We start from the raw sequence: 22,521 nt of genomic DNA on the forward strand, positions 1-22,521 counted from the left end.
GAATATTTCTCCCACTCCATAAGTTATTATTTTTATCCTTTTAATAGGGTCTTTCACAGAAGAAAAGTTGTTAATTTTGATGAAGTCCAATTTATCAGTTTCTCCATTTATAGGTTGGGCCTTTGGTGTTAAGTCTGAGAACTCATTGTCTAGCCCTGTACCCTAAAATTTTCTCCTAATTCTTTCTCTAAAAAATTTTTGTGAAAAAAATTATTTATTTACTTGAGAGAGAGAGAGAGTGAGCAAGCAAAGGGGTAAAGAGGGAGAGAGAATCCTGTAGCAGACTCCCCACTGAGCAGGGAGTCTGATAAAGGACTCCATTCCAAGACCCTGAGATCATGACCTGAGCTGAAATCAAAAACTGGATGCTTGGGGGTGCATGGGTGGCTCTGATGATTAAATGGCTGCCTTTGGCTCAGGTTGTGACCTCCAGATCCTGGGATTGAGCCCCATGTCAGACTCCCAGCTCAGCAGGAAATCTGCTTCTCCCTCTGCTTCTGCCTCTCCCCCTTGCTTGTGCTCTCTTTCTCACTCTCTCCACTTAATAAATAAAATCTTAGAAAAAAAATTGGATGCTTAACCAACTGAGCCACCCAGGTGCCCCTCTTTTTCTAAAATTTGTATATTTTTAATTTTACTTTTCATTTCATGATCCATTTTGAGCTATATTTAGGTAAAGTGTGAAATTTATGTTGAAGTTCTTTTTTTTTTCTGTTCAGTTAACTATTGTTAAAAAGTCCATCTCTCCTCCATTGAATTGCTTTTTCACCTTTGTGCATATCAGTTAACATAATTATATGGATCTACTGCTGCTTTCTCCTTTCTGTCTGCCAATACCACATGGTCTTGATAGCAGTAGTTTTAAAATAGACTTTGAAGGTGAGTAAACTGCCTCTTCCCAGACGATTCTTTTTTTTTTTTAAATTTAATTTTTATGTAATGTCTACACCCAACATGTGTCTCAAACTTACAACCCAATATCAAGAGTTGCATGTTTCCCTGACTGCACCAGTCAGGCACCCCCACACGATTCTTCTTTTTTCAAAATTGCTTTAACTAGTTTAGTTTCTTTGCATTTCCATATAAAATTTAGAATAATCTTGTCTATAGTTACAAAAAATGTTTCTAGGATCTTCACAGGAATTGCATTGAATCTTTAAATCTGTATGTTAACTTGGGGAGAACTGACATATTTACTCTATTGTCTTCCAGCTCATGAACATGGTATGCCCCTCCATTTAGTTAAATGATCTTTGACTTCTCTCACCAGCAGTATGTAGTCTTTAGCATACAAGTCTTATGCATGTTTTGTTGGGTTTATACCTAACTATTTAAATGTTTTCAGTGATTTTTTAATAGTATCATATTTTAAATTTTGATGTCCATGTGTTTATGGCCAGTAAATAGATATAGAATTGGTTGATGTATGTTTATCTTGCATCTTGCAACCCTGCTGAACTATTATTAATTCTAAGAGGTTTTTGTTTTGCTTTTGCAGATTCCTTTGGGTTTTCTATGTAGACAATTGTGTCATTTACGAATACGGACATTTTTACCCCAATCTGTATACCTTTCATTTTTTTGTGTTCACTTAATGCACCAACAAGAACTTTCAACATTATATTGAATAAAAGTAGTTAAAAGTGGACATCCATGCCTTGCTCTCATTCTTAGGAATTTGTCTACTTTTCCTTTCAGTTCTATCAGTGTTTGTTGCACACATTTTGCTATTTTGTTCTTTGGTGCACATAACTTTAAGATTTATTGTTTTCTTGGTGGAGTGACCCTGGATCTATTTGGCTCTACAGTCTGTGCTATAAATCCATCTGCTTCCTCTTCTGTGGTTGCTTCTCTCATTTTCTCTTCATCCCTGTCTTCCTTCACTGTTGCCGGCATCTATGGCTTCTCCCTTGGATTTCCTTCCTTGTTACAACTTCTTTGAGGACTTTCTGTGCCTATTCATTCTTCCCTTCTTAACCTTCTCACAGGCTCCTCATTCTCTTTCTTTCTCTCTGCTCCTAACCACTTCTGTTCCTTTAAGGTTAAGCATATTGGTCACAGCTCAGAAGCTGCTCTGTGGAGTGGCCTTGGTGACTAGGGGTGGAGGGGCAGGCAACAAATGGCACCACCTGCCCCTCAGGCAGTTTTCTCTCCTTTCTTGGATTTTGACCAAGACTAGGGAAGGCTTAGGATGAAAGACAACATCATCAGTGTTTATGTGATGACTCATCTAAGCTCTCCTGCAATGCTTAAACAGGCCCATCTTTCTGCAAAGTCACTTGGCTTTTGTCTACGGCCTTCAATTTATTAGACAAGGTCATTTCTGAAATGTAGACATAGAAGCCGCTCTGCCCTATTTAGTGCTATCAAAACGTTGATGTAAATGTTCCCTTGTCTATCATTCAAAAATAATGATGGTGAGACCTAATGGCTTTGTGATATTAGTAAGTTTCCCTACTCCTGGAGCATGAGCCTCTAGCAGTGGTTCCTAAGCAGCAGCATGCATTTAAATCACTGGCTAAAATGAGGCTTCCTGGGCCTCCGCACCAGAAAGTAGAGAACAGAGCTGGGGTGGGGTTCAGAAATGTATGTTTTTGTAAGCCACACTGCCACACCCTTTGATTCTGACACAGCAGATCTCAGGCCACACACCACACTGTGGAAATCACTGCTATAAAAGATTGTCAGTTCATCCAAAAGTGATACGGTTATCATGTTTTTCAACTGTGACCCTCAGGCCCATGCTTGGCTCTGTTGACCCCTCTACCTTAGGCACAGGAGAGAAATGTTAATTACAGTAAGAATATAAGTGATGAACTCTGAGAATTGAACAGAAGTTTTACCCCTGACCTCTCCTAGGCATACACCACCATGTTTTGTTGGGCTTTAGGTCGCTGCAAATGCATGCCTCCTAGGCATGGAAAGCATGGCATCTATTACCTTATCCATGTTTATATGTGACTTTTAAACCCCTATGAGTGAGAGGTGCTGTCTCAAACAAGCTCAGCCCTGTTTCCTGGGTTTCTTGTTTAACTAAGCATAGTCAGCCACTATCCTAAAAACAGATGGACGAACAGAGTTTGTAGTCACAGATGGGCCAGAAACGCATGTTAGCTGAGACCTGTGTACCTCCTCCTTGGCAATCGTAGGTGCAGTCCCTGCAGTGTCCCGTCACTCTGCCCCCCAACCTGATTAGGCCCAAAGCCTGCCCACTTGAGCTCTGTCATCACTCCCGTCAGTCCCAGCAATCACCTCCATGGGCTGAGCCAAGGGTGGCCAGGACTGGCGGCAACCCAAGAGAAAGCAGTGAGGCTGGATTGGGGGAGAAGGTCTGTGGTGAAAGACTGGGCCCTCCTGGGCTGAGTCCTGACATGACCCAGGCCCCCCAGGACCAAGAATCCCTACCGAGCTGATGGGGCCAGCCAGACTCTCTGACTTGGCTCCATCTTGTCTCCGCCTTTGCTCTGATCTTAAATCTCCAGCTCATATATTCCTTTCTCCACTCTCCTGCAGCCCAGTCTCACTGTGCTCTCTCAGTTGCTGCCAGCCTTGGCACCCCTGGTTGTAAAGCCAGCTCCAGGCTCATCTTTCACTCCAGCCTCCTTTCTGTGAATTCCAAAGCCCATGGCAGGGGCATGGCACTCTGACACTGACTTCACAGTCATTAGAGTCGTGTATAAGCCTCTTCTGCAGGGTCGGGCGCCTGGGTGGTTCAGTGGGTTAAGCCTCTTCTGCAGGGTCAACCTTTCCTCCTTAAGGACACCAGGACCCATATTGTGCCTCTGGTCTCTCGTGTAGCAGCTTAGAGACGCAGCATACTTTGATGAATGGATGGACTGGCCCAAGCACTTTCTAAGATCAAGGGATTTTGAACCAAAATAGGAAGAGGCGATTGTCACTAATTATAGTGATTAAGTTACAAATAGGAGTCAGAGAGAAAAAACAGAGTCAACATGTCTCCTGAATTCTCAAAAAACTGGAATATTCTTTTCTGATGTGATTACAGTTTTCCCCTGTTGACTTATAATCTTTTCCCCACTGGTTTTGTTTGGTTGGTTGGTTACTTCTCAGATGGTCTTATCTATTGCCTTTCCTAGAGAATGTGGTTGTCACACACAATGGGGTTTGTACACACAGCCTTGGGTACTGGCGCAATGCTCATTCTTTCCAGAAACATTAGGATTTGCTTTGACCCCAGATGATTATTTTGACTACAAACTAACTTTACAAAAAAAAAAAAAAAAGTAATACTAGATTATTTGCATAAGTCAGTGTAAATAAGTAGCTATCCATAGTATACCCTTTCTCTCTCTCTTTATATTGCATCGTATAGGTATTTATCACACCATTGTTATCTCTACAATGATAGAATCAAAGTAGATCTCATTTTTAAATGAATAAATGAATCCCATCTTCAAATAGTTTAGCCCATTGGTTAATAATACAATGCTTGGTGTCAGAGACCTGGATTCCTGACTAGATCACAAGTGCTGGGACTCTGCTACAAAATATGGACAATAACAATATTTATTTCACAAGGCTGAAGATTAATGAGATAATGCACGTAAAGTTGTTGACACAGTGTGGCAGTCAGTAAGTGCTTAATAAATGTTATTTTTTTTCTTAATATTATGATAGCTGGATAAGACTCTGGACTTAGTGCCAATTCAAAAGAACCAAAGCCTAATGTATTGGAATGGAAAGAAAGCAAAAACTATTCATCCAGGACCTGCTATGATCAAGGTATGTGCTCAATATAAGTGTGTAAGATACAGAGTGTGAAGAACTCTGTGATTTCTTTCAGAAGGAAGCTAATGAAAAATTAACTGGTAGGTACAAAAAGACAAAAGGTAGAAAACAAGGGTTATGGAGAATTAGAGAGAGAGAGAGAGAGCTCGTGGGCAGGGAAGTCAAATCACACAGAGCCTAGTGAGCTGTGATAAGCAGTGTGTATTTACCTTCCAGGCACTCAGAATGAAGTCTAAAATCCCTACATGGCCAACACGGCCCTTCATGGTTTGGCCTTTCTGCCTCTCCAACCTCATTTGGGGCCACTCCACTTCTTACTTAATACACTCTTCCTCAGTTCCTCAAACTGTTAAGCTCTTTTCTACCCTGGGAGGCCTTTGCATGGGGTGTCTGTTCAGCAGTACTCCCAAGCCCTAGCCTGGGCACCAGCTGCAGTTGCCTGAAGGGAATGCTTTGTTCTACCCACAGAAAGGCACTGAAGGTGCTCTGCTTCCACATATGCCGTTCTCTCTTCTAGAAGTCTCTTCCTTCCATTTGTCACCAACTCCAACTATCCTGGAAGTCTACACATAAACATCAGCTTCTCAAGAGACATGCCCTGACTCCTCGTCTGAATCAGGTGCCCTTTGTACTCTTGTCTGAGGCACTCTATAATTTTCCTTTACACTTCTTTCTCAATTTGTAAAGGATGCCTTGACTTATATAATCACTTAGCTGTACTTACTTATTTGAGAGCTGTAAACAAACAAAGTGTCCTTGTCTGTTTTTCTCCCCCTGCTCTCCCTTTGAGTAACTGACCAGAATGGATCTCAAAAAACATTAATTCCTTGCCTTCAGGACGATCTCATTTGAATTATAGAATCTAAAAACAAACAAAATAAAAAAACATAACTGAATTCGTAGATACAGAGAACAGATGAGTGGTTGCCAAAGGTGGTGGGGGTTGGGTGAAATGAATGAAGGGGTCAAAAGGTACAAACCTTCAGCTGTAAGAAAAGTAAGTTCTGGGCATGTAATATACGGCATAATAGGCATAGTTAATAATACTGTATTTTATTTCTCAAAGTTGCTAAGAGGATAGATCTTAAATATTCTCATCACAAAAAAATTAGTAACTATGTATGGTGATGGATGTGTTAGGTAAAGTTACTGTGGTGGACCATTTCACGATATACATAGGTATCAAATCATTATGTTGTACACTTAAAACTAATAATATGTATGTCAGTTACATCGCAATGAAAATTGTTTCATTGAAGTGGGCCTGGGTGGCTCAGTCAGTTTAGTTAAGCCTCTGATTCTTCATTTTGGCTCAAGTCATGATCCCAGGGTTGTGAGGTAGAGGCCCAAGCTAGGCACAGAGCCTGCTTAAGATTCTCTCTTTCTCTCTGCTCCTCCCCTGCCTTTCTCCCTCCTTTATTTAAAAAAAAAAAAAAAATTATAATAAATTTGTTTCATTGAATATTTTCATAAAATAAAAATAAGATTTTAAAGCCATCTAATGACATTAACTGATAGAAATGTTATATTACTAAATTCACCTGTAAAATGAAGAAGTGATGAACACTGCCATATTTTTGTCCTGTCATTTAAATCCCAAATTCATAGGATGAACACCCAACTCCTGATTACCAAGAAAATCTACTTTTATAGATCCAAAAACAAGTCCTGAAAAGAATTATTACTCTCTTTTGTTTCTGTACACTGAATATATTATGATTTGCTATCCGCATGGTATATGAAGTAGACTATAAATTGTAATTTTAAGGGACTATGTGCCTCTGGTAGGAACCATCTTTACAGCATAGTGTGAAAATTTTTAAACTAAGCAATTTCACATGAAAATTGAGGTTTTCAACTTTCCTTGAAAAATCAGAAGAACTGGAACCACATTGCTACCTTGCAGTAAACTAAAAACACAATTAGTTTCTCAAGGAAATGAATGAATGCAAGAGGATACTGCTTGGGAGAGGAGAGACCCCCTAGACCTTGAATGGCGGAACCGCACGGGGATAAGCAGAAGCCAGCCCCAAGGGCATCTCAGGAGGACAAGATGGCAGAAGCAGAGGTTTGGAGATGCAGATGTGCAGGGAGGGTATGGAACAGAGAGGTTATCTGAGGTTGCTGAATGGAGTGGTGTATTTAAGGCATACAAGAAAAAGAGGGTAGGGGTGCCTGGGTGGCTCAGTGGGTTAAAGGCTCTGCCTTCGGCTTAGGTTGTGATCCCAGGGTCCTGGGATTGAGCCCCGCAACGGGCTCTCTGTTCAGCAGGGAGCCTGCTTCCTCCTCTCTCTCTCTACTGCCTCTCTGCCTACTTGTGATCTCTGTCAAATAAATAAATAAATAAAATCTTTTAAAAAAGAAAAAGAAAAAGAGGGTAAAGGATTTGAATATGAGGAGAGTAGTTCTGAACTGGGGGTATTTGGGTAGGAGAACAATACAGCTAACCGGAGTTGGAGGAGGGTCTATTCTGACCGACAGAAAGGAGAGTGCAAAGGAAGGGTGACCAGCTGAGAGGCTGATGCGTTGTCTGGGAGAGGACGGGTCTCAGACTGAGGTGGTGGCAGGGGATGGAGGTAACGTAGGGAATGATGTTCCAAGTGTAGAGTCAGTCCAATTAGAGCTCTTCCGTGGCTTTGGAGAGAGAAGGGAGGGAGACCTCACAAAAAGAAGAGGCGAGATGGTGCCAGGGTCCCCAGCCAGGGAACGAACGGAAGAACGAAACACTGACATCAGCTGGGGCCTGCCAGACCCGGAGGCGAAGTTCTCTGTTTCGATTTCGATGCAGTGCGTTCATGGCAATCCAAGTCCTGCCAAGAGCTGGAGGTGTCAACCTGGCGCTCGGGGGAGGGGTCTCAAAGAGAGAAGTGGAGGGGAGAGGTGGGGGCAGAAGGGCAGGTAGCATCTTCAGGGAGGCCAGGGTGTGAGAAAACCACAGGATGGGAAACTGGCCGTCTCACAGGAGGCAGGAGCAGAAAGAGGAGCGTGCCCTGGAGGCATGGAGGCCTGGGGAAGGAATCAGAAGACGGGGAACACAGTGTGGGGACTCCAAAGTCACAGCAGGGGAGAAGGCGCAGGTGGCCGGATCAGGGATAGTGCAGGGAGTCATGGACAGTGGGACCACCACTAGGCCTCTCGTTTCAGGACTGGTAAGTCACTGGTGACCTTTCAGAGAGGAGCTGGGCCAGAAGCCAAAGCACTGGGAGTTAAGCATTTGAGTGGGTGGCAAGGACATGTTAGAGCAGGTGTGGATCCCTGGTTCAAGAAGTTTGCCCATGAAAGGCAGGAAAGAGTCATCCAGCCGCACCAGGGGGCACGTTCCGAGGGCCGTGTGACCGCCCCCCAGGCCTTGGGAGAGCAGATGCAGACCATCAGGACCCTGTGTTTGACCCTCCAAGTGCAGTCCCTTCATGGCACCCCTTATCTCCCGGGATGGACTGAGGAAAGCTCCACTGGTGCCACATCTCATGGTCAGAGGGAAGGTGGGGAAGGCATGGGGAGGTTCTGTTAAAGGGAACTGAGAGTGGGGGTTGGGGGGTACTTTCTGCAGGGTCAAGAATCTGAAGAAAATGAAGTACTGAGGAGCCTGGGGAAAAAATGTCACAGGTCTTTGCTCAAAGTGAACGTCCCTGAGGCTGGTCATTAAAAATATCCCGGCTACAATGCTGCTCTTTCCTTGTAAGCCAAAAAGCACCCTGTTTTCACCCACTATCCCTCATACCATCTGGCAACGTGTCAAGTCACTCAGCAGCTGTGTGTCCTCCCTTGAAACTGGAGAGCTGACGTTTATCCTCAGTAATCTCCCGGCACTTTCTGCCACCTGCAGATGAGGCCCAGGCTATGTATAGCTGGGCATTGGCACGTGATGGCTCCAGGCAGGAGGAAGGCGAGGGAGTGGAACAGCTATTTTACGAGATGGAAGTAAATATTGGGACTTCTTGAGGCTGGAATGGGTGGCCTCCGAGAGAGCTTTAGGGGAAAAGGGAGGCTGTTGATGGTTTCTACTGGTGTTCTTAGGCTCCGTCTTTTGTCAATGCCAGGGACGAGACCCAAGAACCAGAGCTGTGTGTTCTTTCCACCATGCTGAGAAGCAGTGTAACAGTAAGAAAAAGAGCACCCATTGGGTGTTTTCTATGTGCTAGATACTGCTCCAGTCCCTTACATAGATTATCTTACTGGATCTTCCCAAAACCCACAGAAAGCAGAAGTTTGTAGTTGAGGAAATGGAGGCGTAGAAAGGTCAACCAACTTGCCCAAGGCCACACAGCACTTAAGTAACATAGCTGGGTTCCAACCTGACACTGTGGCTCCATTTTCAAAGATGATTTATTCATTTGACAGAGAGAGAGTACGCACAAGCAGGGGGAGCAGCAGAGGGAGAGGGAAAAGCAGGCTTCCTGCGGAGCAAGGAGTCCAAAATGGGGCTTGATCCCAGGACCCTGGGACCATGACCCGAGCTGAAGGCAGATGCCCAACCGACTGAGCCCCCCAGGTGCCCCAAAGCGTGTGCTTCTTTGTGGGGCAATATTGAGGGCTGCTGTTTATGTGTCATGTTCACCTTTTACCGTGAATACAGGAGACGCTCTCGTTTCCTTCATAAATAAATCGGAAACGTATGGTCAGATTCGTTTGGGGTCCTGAGCCAAAGTGACCGTGCGTGTGGGTGTGAAGTAGAGGCAGGTGAGCGTGTAAAGGAGTACCTGGTGGCCGGCCTGGTCCGCCTCCTGCCCAGCACACAGCAGATGGTGAGGAGAGGCCTGCCTGGCGTGGGGCAGTGGGCAGCAGGCGGACACTCCTGGCAGCAGGCTCCGCGGGCACTCAGAAGTGGCTTTGGCTGGCGGGGCCCAGCACACTGCAAGATGGCGCACTGGCCGTCTTCCCACATAGCTGTTCAAACAGAAACAGCTTATCTGGATAAAGCTGCATCCAGTTGCTAGAAGAGGGAGCCTCTTCTAGCCTCCAAGGCCTCCAAGGCCTCTCTCGGAGAGAGCCTCCAAGGCACTCGGGTACAGACTCAATGCTTTGGAGGGCTGGCTTTCTTGGTGGACAAAGTCACCTTAGATGCCAAGGCCGAGCTGTTAATGATATGAAAATCCTCCAGACCAACCAGAGGTGTCCAAACTATAAAAAAAAAGGGGGCTGCTGTTTTGAAAGAAAAACCATGTGATTCTGAAACCTCCTATCCCTGAATTTTTCATCTTACTGCTTCATCTTATGATAGTTTTTTTTAAAGATTTTATTTATGTTTTTGACAGACAGAGATCACAAGTAGGCAGAGGCAGGCAGAGAGAGAGGGGGAAGCAGGCTCCCCGATGAGCAGAGAGCCTGATGCAGGGCTCGATCCCAGGACCCCGGGATCATAACCTGAGCCGAAGGCAGAGGCTTTAACCCACTGAGCCACCCAGGCGCCCCTTATGATAGTTTGATAGTGGTGACTTTCATGGTATCTCATGTCTCCACTTAAAAAATGTATAGCATTGGTAGAAGGTCTACCTAAGGGATATCATGGCCAGACATCCTGTTTGGAATCAAGTATTGGACTGAGAAAAGAAAGTTCCAATGGTCTAAAAACTTCTGAATCAACAGTGGGTTTTCCATCTTGTAAAATCTCTATGAATTCTCTAGATGGAAGGGGAAATGATCTCTTTCCATCAGTTCAAGCCCTGATCTTCTAATAGCACTTCTGTCTTTCACTATCTGCCCCTGGGAGGTGCACAGTAAACTCTCATCAATTATTTGGGAGGCACTTGGGCTCTAAGGAGATCTGCAATTTCAGAGTGGGCATGTGTACCTTGTCTGAGAGAGCACTGGTTCTAGGAGAGGATTCATTCCCACAGCCAAACCAAAATAAGCCTGACCTCATCTGATTTTACAGAAGGCAGCAGGTGCAAGTTTGGAGGATGCCGTTTTGGGGCCGTGAACAGTTGGAAGAAATACCTGAATCCTGTGTGTGTTGCTATTCTCCGCCCACGGTTCCCACATCATTCCATCTGTAGATTTACTTGACTCCGGCAACTTCATTTTGCCTTCCTCTCTTGGGGTTTAGAAATGCAATCATAGGGACATTTGCCAGTGCTAAATAGGTCTGAAGGCAGGGTCAGCCTTGCAGAGCCTAGAGGTTTCTGCCCATGCTGGATATATACTTGGGACTGAGGGTCCTGTGGTTTTTTTTTTTTTTTTTTTTAATCAGTTTTACCCATTTTTCAGTGGGATTAAGCAAGGATGACAAAAACATTCCTGGGTATGACAGGGTCAATCTAATTTTATACTTTTCCACTCAATGCTTCTTTTAATTAATTTAACTTTAAAGAGAGAGCAAGGAGAACGATATTTTCCGTATACGCGATAGATTTGCCATTGCTCGCCTTTCCTTCCCTCTCTTTTCCTCCTTCCGTTCGTCCATCATTCATCCATCCCTCCATCCACCCATCCATCCAGCGTTTGCTGGATTTTTATTAAATCCCAAGTAGGCGTGAAACATTAGCCCATTTGCTCACACTGTTCATTTCAGTTCAACCTAGTCCAACTGTACAATTAAATGTTGCTCAAGTGTGGGTGAAAATCCAGAATACAAACTAAAGACACTTGTCCCTTTCTAAGCTGGCACTGCTTACAAACACGAAGCGATCCCTCTCAGCTGTTCCTTGGTGTCATGGAAGGAACATGTCCTTTGGAACCAAACAGATAGGAGTTCAAATCCTGATCCACCATTTTATAGCTTTGTGACTTTGGGCAATTTCCCCCTCTTAACTTTTGGGATCATTTCTTTGCATGCATTGTGAAAAAATGCTGTAAGAATTAAGTAAAATAATATACATAAAGCACCCATATCGGGTACGGTTTATGGTAAATTTATAGCAAGTGCTATCTCCCTTCTTCTTCTTCTCTTCTGTTCATTTAACATTCACTCAACAAATGCCACTGAGTGCCCACCATGAGCCAGACACTGATGTAGAAGCTGGCATATGGCAATGGAGGGAACATTTTGCTCTTGCCTGTATAGATTTTACATTCTGTAAGGGTGTCAGACAGTGGGCAATGTGTCAGCCTACTGCTATGGAGAAAGAGTAGGGAAGAGAGGTTAAAAGGAGTGCTCAGAGACTGAGCTATGTAGGAGGTCAGGCAAATAACTTCTTTTATAAGGTGCCTTTTAAGTAAAGAACTAAAGGAAGTGAGTTCTTAGCATTAATAAAAGAACATCTCTTTAGCTATAGGGAGCCACATCACCTGCATTTTGTTGTTTTTTTTTTTTTTAAAGACTTTTTAAAAGATTTATTTATTTATGGGGGAGGGGACAGAGAGAGAGGGTCAGAGAGAGGGAGAGAGAGAATCTTCAAACAGACTCCCCGCTGAGCTTGGAGCCTGGCCCAGGGTTTGATCCCAGGACCCTGCAATCATGACCAGAGCTGAAACCAAGAGGCAGCTGCTTAACTGGCTCTGACTGAGTCTCCCAGGCACCCCTCCCCTGCATCTTGTAAGGAAGCAGGTATGAACATGTGACGGATAAAGGAATGAATATTTCTCTTTGGGTGGTCACAGGGCCATTTCACATTATAGAACACTTACTAGATTGCTCTAAGCAGATTTCCCATAGTTTCCTGTCAAACACTTTAACACCCATACATACAAACCCGTTAGTATCCCATATTCTCCAGGGTTCTCCACTTTGCCATTTCTTTGTGGAAAAGGGCAATGTGACATAGCAATCAAATGGATGATTTTTTTCCTTTCTGAAGGTACATCCTGTACCCTGCCCAAAGCTTACCCTCTGATCTGGCCTCAGAAAAATCCATAATTCCACTGGAAACCTCTCAAGTAGGGTAAGACTTCCCATGGCCCAAATATCCCCTTTTAAGGAGGTCCAAAATCTTAGTCCTTGGCTGTGAGAGAGGACAGTGGGTGAATACTGGGGCTTGAGTCCTAGGGCAGACCTGAACCCCTCCAACCCCAGAACCAATTTATGGCATCAGTTCAAACCAGAGCTATGTCAACAGACCAAAGATCAACCAGTTGGAACACGATTCTGGCCATCTGGAAAATTTCTCTAGCCCAGGAGACCACTGCTGTGCTTGGTAAACTCTAACCCAGAGTTAGGAATCACTAGGAAGAATCACTTGCAGAATCCCATTTAAATGTAACAAGCACCCAGGTGATGCCTTTGCCGCTGCTCTGGGGTCTGCATTTTGAGCATCAATTCTAAAGTGTCTACAAGCGTGGCTGCACATGAGAATTACCCGCAGAGCTTTTAAAAACTGATATTTTAAAAAACATCTCTTCTCCCATCACCAATTTAATCAGTATCTGGAGGGAGGAGACCCAAACACCAGAATTTTTTAAAAAGATTTATTTGAGAGAGAGAGAGGGAGAGTACACAAGCAGGTGGTAAGGGGTGGGGGAGGCAGAGGAAATGGCAGAAAGAGAATCTCAAGCAGACCCCCCTCTGAGCAGAGAGTATGATGCAGGCCTCTATCTCAACCCCAAGAACATGACCTTGAGATCGTGACCTGAGCTGAAACACAGAGTTGGATGCTCAACCGGCTGAGCCACACAGTAACCCCAAGGCACCAGTATTGTTAAAAATTCTTTGGTGATTCCAGTATGTAGCCAAGGTTGAGAACTGTTGCAGTTAGCCTACAACATGGTCTAAATTTCAAGCCACAGGTGAAGAGAATTAGCATTTGATAAGCACTGGGTATATTTCAGGTACTCCTTTAGGCATTCTACATAGATTAATCTCCTAGTATCAGCGTAATAGTAATCAGCATAACAAGATAATATCTGATTCTTGTACAGCTTCTTACAATTTTATAAGAAATTTTTATTCACATGCATTCCATTTAAGTCTTTTAACTCACTGGCTGAAACTACATGATTGGTTTAATAGATGAGCGAAATGAGGTGCCTCTCCGGGACTCTCAAAAAGCAAGTGTGAGAGAATTTCAGGCACTCTGAACTCCAGTTGTCTGCTTTTCCTGAGCATGGCCCCCTCATCTGAGGTTGGATATAAGAGGCCGGCCATGCTCAGAAAGAGCACGAGAGTCACGTCAATGACATTGGGCACACTGCAGGGTCTAAAATCTAGTGTCACTCACTCCCAGCCAGAGAGATTTCACTGATATGCAAACTGATTAGGAGACTAAGTGCTGAATAGAGAAGGGAGCTCAGTCTGTTAGGGACCTTGGTAGACTGGGAGCAGCAGTATCAAGAGACTTCCTTAAGTAGCAATAGAACCCAGAGCCCTACACTGACCAGGATTCTGATTCTTGATTCTGCTACAGATGGTGGAACCAGCCTCCCTCATCCCCCACAGGGCATACTGAAAAATCTGTGCCAGAATCACCGTCAAAAATTATTGGAAAATAATCTGCTTACCGGCACTGGAAAATTGGTCATAACAACAAGCTGTCTTCCTACTGATAGACAGGGCATTTCCAATCATCGTATGTGATGATGTGCATTCAGTATCTAAGAGGGCGTGGGAGAGAGCCACCGGGAAGGTTGTGTGTGGATGGCAGCAGCTTTTATGCGGTGAGCGGAAGTGGGACCTCGTAAGCAGGAAGAACGGAAGGTCCCTGCAGGGGGACGCTCAGGAGCAGCGTCTGACCTTGCACCCTAGCTAAGTTCTGTTGAAAAATACTAGGAGACCTGGGTCAACCTGGCATGCAGCTAGCAGGATGCTGTGGCTATTCCTGCAAGACTCCAGGCTGCCTGCCCATCTAAGAGACCTAGCTCATCCTAAACAACCGAAGCGGCTGTCAGCTGCTCACAGTGAGGAAAGCAGCACAGCTCATTCATCTTCTGTTCACTGACTCATTCATTCATTCATTCATTCACGTATTCATGCTGACGTGACTCAGAGTCTGGTAAGGGCAGTGCATATTTGATCAACTGATAGTTCTGTTCAGGGATTCACATTACTTATTTTCAGGCTCTAAAACATTCTGTAACTTGCCTGAGTAGATCTCCCATGGTTTCTCCTAATCCAATAAATGTGTATTGATTACAGGTTGGCCTATTCACTCGCTCCCCCAAAACATACATACCCAGTTAATAGTATCATCTTTGAACATGAGATGTGATATAGAATGCCCAGAGATCCTGAAACCAAGGTCCATGCACGTCTCCTTTCTCCTTTCCTTCTAGAGGTGCTGAGGTAGCAAGACATCGTTTTTATATGGGCATGAAGCTCTCTAGGAAAAAGTTTCAGTCCTCTTTCCTTTCTCCTTGTTCAGGCCGGAATGCTGTTTTCCAGGAAGTGGAGTGGTGTAGAGGAAAGGCAGTGGGCCTTGGACTTGGGGATAATATCCGTGTGAAGGCAGGTGGGGATAGGAAGAAGTAAACCGTTCCCATAACTGCTTGGGTGTTTGGAACGCCAATCCCAGGGAGCTAAGGAACTCCTAATGTGGAAGCCATATCGCTTATGCACAGCCCCCCTCTGCCATCCTCTGCCTCCTTCTGCTGTCCAGTACCCTACACCCCCAGATCATTCATCCAGCTGTGTTTTTGACTCACAAGCCGATTGTGGTCCTTGCCCATATCAATTTGATTCCATTTGCTTTATTTTCCACTTCCTCTATTACCAAGTTTGCTTTGAATTCAGGTTGCCCTCCAGAGGTTTCCAATCCAGAGAGAGAACTTCCACGTATGTCTCCATGGAGAGAAAGAATAAGGTAAAAGGAGCTGGAAGGAGACTGGAAGAATCCCTCAAAGATGGACGGCACCAGAACTGAGAATGTGGAAGAAGCCCAGTTCGTAAATGGTGTGGGCGAAGTGGCTGAGTATTATCAAGCACAGACTCAGTCAGCAAAGTCATGGAGATCAGAGGGAGAGCTGCACATGGGGGCAGACATCAAGAATCTGTGAGCAATGGCAAGTCCTCTCTGCCCTCTGGGGCTCAGCTGGCTGAGAATAAGCAACATGGCACCGTGTTATCAGTCCTGAGCTCTCTGCAAGTGGCCTGGTGTCCTCAGTCTGTAAAGTGGCAGGGTTAGAGTGGGTGGTATCTAAAATGATGACTGGAAAGGGGAGCACCGGCTGCAAGTTGACAATATTTGTCAAAGTACCTTCCGTATGCCTGAACCACGCTCTTGCCAGACTAACTCATCGTCACACCACCACTGTCTCCACTTTACAAAACAAGGAGCCTGACCACAGACAGACTTCCTCCTTGAGAACTGGACTCGAATCTACCTGATTCGAAAGTCCATGTTTTAGAGCACACCACCTCTCAAGCATTCTAACCCAAGAGAGGTCGGTGACATTGGAGGACTTTCTCTGGCAACGTTTGTGGAACACATGATAGCAGCAATGGCTTGCATTGCAGTTTCAAGGGGGGGAGTCAAAGCAAGAAACAAAAGAGCAGGGAAGAATCGGAATCATTGGGCAGATCCTCCTCTTGAGTCTGAGTCCTATGATGCTAACAGAATCTGGCCTCTACGGCATAACTCTGTGTACTGTCTTGGCTGAAGCTGAAGGAAACTGTATAAAATTGCAACCAAATGGTGTTGACACCTCAACAGAAAACTGGGGGAAAGTCAGAAAATTAATTCATGGGAGAAAAAAATGTAAATGGCAGGTAATTTAATAGGAAAATCCCATTTAGCTAAAAAAAAAAAAAAATCAAAGAATTTTTGATGAAACTGTACAATGAAAATCTAAACAAAGATTTTTAAAACTCTGAAAATTGTGTCAACATCCCAAAATAGGCCACTTATCTTAAAAATATGCATGGTCATACAGTGGTATGCTAGGCCAGCATTAACATTACATTTGCCAAGAATATAACACTCTATGATGACAGAGGAATGCTCACAATATACTGAAATAAAAAAAAGGAAACAAAATTATATTAATAATACAAAACAACTGAAAAATGTATGTTTGCATATAGACAGGAAATATGGGAGAGAAATCTCTCAGTACGTGAACTGTTTCTTTCTGTGTGGCTATTATTTTTGTCTTTGTTTTTCTTTTCCATGTATTCTGACATTTCTAAGTGAGTATGTGCTGTTTGTGGATGAAATGCCCAACCAGGAATCGGGATTACCAGCTGGCTGAGTCCCATCACTACAAAGCCACAGCTCTGAAGTAAAGGGCTCAGAGCAATCTAGATGCTTCTTAAAGACAACGTTTCATCAGACACGTCATTCATTCAGCAGGCCTCTACAGAACACCTCTACCGAACTATGTACCCCGCATCACCCCTGGTGCCTTCCAGAGCCAGACCCAGCCAAACTGGACAGCAGTTTGAATTTGGTGCCTCCTGGTATCATTTTATTTGCACTTTTTCTGCCTAAGCTTTTAGTGACCTTACATTCTTTCCCTTTATCAGACCTTGTTTTCACTCAGAACTCAAACTCGGTCAGACGCAGGTACAAGTGATTGGCAATATTTTAAAGGATCTGCCCACAGGGCTTTAACCAAGTAGGGACAAAACCCCTACCTACCCTAAAAGAATGAGGCCATCACGGCCAAATTCTAGGAAAATTTGGTGGGGAGATACTTGAGTGTTGTCAGAACCCTTCCTCCTGCAGTTCCTTCCCCAGCCCTTGCTTCTTGCCTGGCAAATTCCACTCATTGTAACAAACCAGTTCTTCCTTGTCATGCCTTCCACTTCTCTCCCAGAGAGTGGGGCTCTGGTTTGTGCTCTCAGAGAACCTTATAAGCCTCTCTATTATTACGATGAGCTCCTTGCACTGTAGATTTTGTTTGCCCCTCTTCCATGATGGGCCATGAGCCACCCACGTGTCTCCTTTTCCTTTGTCCATAGTATCTCTCCCCTGCCCAAACCCCAACGTGCAAGTGACAGATGTATGTGTGACTGATCAGCATTTCAAGACCCCAAGTCGGGGAGTGCCTCCTCACCCTGCAGACAGGGCTGTTGCTGGGTCTTTTCATGGTCATCCCTTAGAGTGGCAGGCAAAATCCATTCGAGTGGCAGGAGCTATGGTCAGCTCCTTTAAGTTTTTGTCAGAACGGGGCAGCCCTTACATGACAAGTTATGAGCTCCTAATCCCTAAAATTCTCTTAGGTGTTTTGGCTGGCGGTGAGGCAAGGAGAGGAGTGACAGCTCATCATTGTAGAATGCAATCGGCTCAATGCGTTGGAATCAATATTTTTTAATTGAAAAAGATCAAAATAGACAAGAACAGAACAGAATGAAATAGAAGAAAAGGAATTTTGTTAAAAATCCAAGTATTCCCCACACAGTAATAGTCCCTTGAAATCTGTGTTTCCTGTGTGTGGATGCATGCATGTGTCCATGATCACTGGGTCAGAGTGAGTTATGATAGAAACGTCGGAAGCCACCTCCCTGGACAAGTTGGAGGAAAGGAGCCCTGTCCCTGCCCTGTCTGCCCATGTCTGAGACCTCATTCCTGTGGACATTCGCTGGGAGCTGCCTCCTCTTCTCTTAGCCCCCAGCAGCCACAGCCCCGGCACTGGCAGAGGATTTCCCTTAATGCAGCTTGGGGAGGGGGGGGGGGGTCCAGGGAATTAAAAGGACAAAATAACTGTTTTGATGAGGAGGGAAGTATAGAGGCTTACATCCCTTTCTTTCTACCCATGGTATTCCCAGAACCTTTTTTGTCCTGGACTCTGAGAAAGAGTCTGCACTTGACAGGTACCCCAGCAAATCCCCCTCCGCTCCCCGGCCATCACTAAGGAAGCAGGGACTCTTCCCTGGTTGGGACAGCTACGTGACTGGTATCCTGTTTTGGGATGGGGGAGAGGTTGCTCTGTGCTTCTCAACCCTGCTGCTGATACAGCTGGCCTCTCCAGGCCCAAGCCCATGGGCGGAGCAACTCTATTTAAGGCAGACTAGAAAGGATCCTCAACAGGGTATCTAGCAGCTAACTAAACATCATCTTATTTGGTTACAGCAGCAGTGCAATGCAGGGGCTAAGACCACCTTCGCCTGCACTGATTGAGTGACCCTGGGCAACTTACCCTCTCTGAGACTCAGTGTCCCCTTCTGTAAAATGGGGATGTTAACATATACAAAGTGTTAACATATACAAAGTGCTCAGAACAGTCTCTGTACACAGTGAGCATCCAATAAATATTATTGTTATTTAATTATTTCTTACATAGGTATAATGATTGTTTTTCCCATATTTATAGATAAGAAAAAGAGACTCAGAGAAATTAAGTCCCTGCCCTATATCATGTGCCCAGGAAAAGCAAAGCCAAAATATAAATCTAGATCTCCCTGACTTCATGATCTGTGTCCTTCTCCTCCTAATGATTCCCACCTCAGCTTCAGCAGCCTGTGGGACATCGCCTATGCCCCATGGGTCTCTGCCAGGCACTCTCGGATCAAAGGTGTCTGAAGGGATGGTGAGCCCAGGGGAAAGTCCTTTCTCAGGTCTACGTGGCCCTAGGTCTTTGGGGGAGATACATTCTTGAGGGAGTGTGTGTGTGTATGTGTGTGCAAGTGTATGTGTGTGCGTGGGTGCGCATGTATTTTAATATGCTGGAGATCATTACTCGTACTGGCATTCTTTCTGAGTTACAGGCTATCAGACAGTGACGAGCATGTGGGGTGGAATCCTTATGTCTTCAAAGAAGTTCTTCAGAAAAGTGTCTCTTGATAACTGAGTAGGGCCATTTGAAACAGAGATGACGATGTCAGTATTTCAGGGGCTAAGCAGCAGCTATGCTGTATGTCCTGGTTTCTTCCAGCCTCTGATATTCCCATATATAGTACAAAGATCTAAAAACTGTCCCTGCTTTCTCTTTGCTTGCAACCCACAGAGGGAACTGAATTTCCACTTCCAGCCCACGGGATAAGCCTGGGGAAAAATATGATGGTAGTTGTGATATTTTTAAAATGCTTAGCTTTTTGTCAACCCAAGCTCTCTGTAATAACCACGCCACCATACAGAAGAGCTCTGAAAATAGGTGTTTGTATGATCAAGAGACACTTAGAATTCTCAAGTACTTTTTAAATTATATTTTATGATATTTGAGATGATTTTCATGGAATTTATTGGTATCTATTTGGAGGGATTCAAATCTACATGTGTTTGATATATGGTAACTTTGTTAATCAAAATATTTGATTCTGTTGAGCTTTCTGATATGCTAGCTAATAAGCTGCTATAATTCTCAAATAGCCCTGTCCCCAGGTTTGTGCCTAAGCTGGGCGTGGGGCTGTGAAGGGATCTTGGTGACTACTAGAATTCCTGGCATTCACAGGTGCTCCTGAAGTGTAAGCAACCTTACACTGTCCAGAAGGTGTTGTGGGAATTGGCCCTGGAGCACTCACCAAGGATTAGAGAATGCACCCCCATGCCAGGCTTACAAACTGGCCATGTAATACAGATAAAATAAGAACTGACTTCAGCATCTGCCCTGAACACACACCAATAACTTTCTGAGAAAAAAAAAAAAAATCCCGCTAATGAACGTGTTACTACAGATCTCCGCATATGCACACTGTGCAATGTTGACCGAACCCAAATCCCTAGAGGCAAAGACCACTTTGTGATATTCCCCATCTGACCCATGTGGAGAAGCAAGGTCAAATGCCTCCTGTCTCTCCAGGATCCTGGGGAAACTTCAGGGAGCGGAGAGGGGGGAGTTAGCACGCGAAATGGAAACCACAGATCATCTCTGAATTGCATTTCGACCAGGCTTTTCAATGATAGATTTAACATTGACTATTGCCCTTGAAAAGTCAAGAGGACCATCAGGTGACAGAGTTTAAATCAGAACTATGTGTTGTGCAACACATCTGACTGCCCCCATTTTGGGAGCCGGGACCCACACTTTGCTCTTCCCACAGCCCAGCTTTGCAACAAGGATATCTTCAGATTCAAACCAGACTAAACTGCAGCTGGACTTCAGGACAGAGTCTCGGCACCGGTGTTCCCACCTCCCAGCCGCTGGCCAGCCCATGCGCCCTGGGATAATGCGGTGAGCAGGTCCCCAGCTTACCTCGAGCACAATTTCTTTCAGTTGGAACTGTTTCTGTGCAACTTTGTCTGAGGACACTGCCTCATGGTAGTAGAGGCAGAGCACATCGTATTTCTTCAAAACCTGCTTGAAGTTTTTCTCCGTGAGACTGACCACGCGGTCCTTGCCATCATACGTGGGGAAGTTGAGCCCCTCTTCTGCCCGGCAGGAGGACAGCAGGTAGACCCCCACGATGAACAGGTGCACTCTCTCCATCTGGGAGAAGTTTCGTTTCACTTTTCCAGGAAGCCCGAGTGCAGGAAAGCGGCCGGAAGACTCCAGAGGACTGGCTGAGAGAAGTGGGGAGCAGAGAAGTAGATTCGGTCCCTCCCCTCTGTCCCTCCTGGGCCCGAGGACCAACTCCCCACCTCCTGGGCTCCAACCAAGCAGTGCTCTTAGGCTCAGGACACACGCGTGCGGAGACTGAGGGCCAAGCTGAGCGGCCAAGCCCCAGATACCTCGCATAGCTCGGCCCAGCCCCTGTCTCATCAGGAACTCCATTTTTAGGATGCAGTTGTTTCAGGCTAAAAATAAATCATGCAATGAATAAAATAGTTAGATATGCCTCTGTTGAGGGATTCGCTGACACGGTCTGTCCGAGGGGTAGGAAGGGAGGAGGCAGGAGGGAAAGAGGAGAATGTGTGCAGCAGACATAGGGAGGCCGGCAAGGTCAAGGGAGAGAAAGAGACTCAAGAAGGAGGGAGAGGCGAGGAGAGGGGAAAGAGATGGGACAGTAGTGGGACAAGTCAGTGAAGATGCTTGCACAGACACAGGGTCACCCAGACCTCGGATTTGGGGAGAGTATTCAGCCTGTCCCCTCCTGGCAGGTTACTTGTCCCCTAACACTGCTCACACGGGAGCCAAGTGCAGCCCCGAGGTGAGCTTCACATTCTGCACCTGCCTTTCCCTGCCTCCCATCCTCTCTTCTTGGGAACTTGGCCCTGGCTGGCCGCTGTACCATGCATGCTGACACGGCTCTGCCAGGCACTAGGCAAGCAATATAGGGACACCCTGCCTGCTAGCCCACCAGGGGCCACAGTTCCTCTTGATTTTGGCTTAGGCTGTGATGTCGGGGTTCATGGGATTGAGCCCCATGTCCAGCTCTGTGCTCAGTGGAGAGTCTGCTTGAGATTCTTTCTCCCTCTTCCTCTGCCCCTCCCCCTGCTCATGCGCTCTCTCTAAAATAAATAAATATTAAAATATATTTTAAATAAAATAAAAATTCAACAGTCTTCCTCAGAAACCGTCTTAGATTTTTTTGCTACCACCTCTGTCATATTTTTTTTTTACCTTAACCCCTAATGTAACATTTTTGCCCCTTTCTTCTTCTTTAAAGACAGATTTGTACACAAAGCCTAGAAGTTGAACAGAGAGTTCCAGTCCCCATCTGCCTTTTAATGATTGAATACACTTTGGAGGGGGTCACTCGTTCTCTCTGGTTCTCAGCTCCCCCCTTGTCAAATAACACTCTATTGCAAGGTTTGGAACATACAGATGGAAAAGCATTATTATAAAAATCAAGTGCCCAAACATGGTAGCTGTCATACCTAACTTTATTCTTGCTGGAAATGGTAGAGCATGGGTTATTATACTACTTGTCAATTTCTAATAATAATGGTTTGTGAATCCTTTCTTATCCATTTTCCGCTTGAATCTAGCAGACAATTGGGGCAGAAGTGATTAGTGTTAGTTTCACAGGTGAGCAAACTGAGATTCAGAGATTGGCAACTTGTCTGAGATTGCCTTATTAACTGCCAACATGAGGACTTGGGAATCTGGTGCTCCTGGTTGCCTTACCTCCAACTCAGGGCAATT

At 45.0% G+C, this 22,521-nt stretch overlaps 1 protein-coding gene and 1 long non-coding RNA gene across 2 annotated transcripts in view; one reads left to right on the top strand and one right to left on the bottom strand.

The window, feature by feature from the left end:
• The window catches only part of LOC132001346 (uncharacterized), a 32,183-nt gene extending 15,867 nt beyond the window's left edge, over positions 1-16,316 (top strand). Inside the window, exons 2-3 of the long non-coding RNA XR_009399592.1 lie at positions 4,639-4,743; positions 15,350-16,316. This is a non-coding gene — a long non-coding RNA (uncharacterized LOC132001346). The remainder of the gene's footprint in view (positions 1-4,638; positions 4,744-15,349) is intronic.
• Positions 1-21,845, bottom strand: part of CASQ2 (calsequestrin 2) — a 62,976-nt gene extending 41,131 nt beyond the window's left edge. The window contains exon 1 of the mRNA XM_059375834.1: positions 20,689-21,845. Within this exon, the coding sequence (XP_059231817.1) occupies positions 20,689-21,207 (519 nt within the window). The 5' untranslated portion in view covers positions 21,208-21,845. The remainder of the gene's footprint in view (positions 1-20,688) is intronic.
• Positions 21,846-22,521: the final 676 nt, after the last annotated feature.

This window comes from Mustela nigripes, chromosome 14 (assembly GCF_022355385.1).
Source record: "Mustela nigripes isolate SB6536 chromosome 14, MUSNIG.SB6536, whole genome shotgun sequence".
NCBI classification, from domain to species: Eukaryota; Metazoa; Chordata; class Mammalia; order Carnivora; family Mustelidae; genus Mustela; species Mustela nigripes.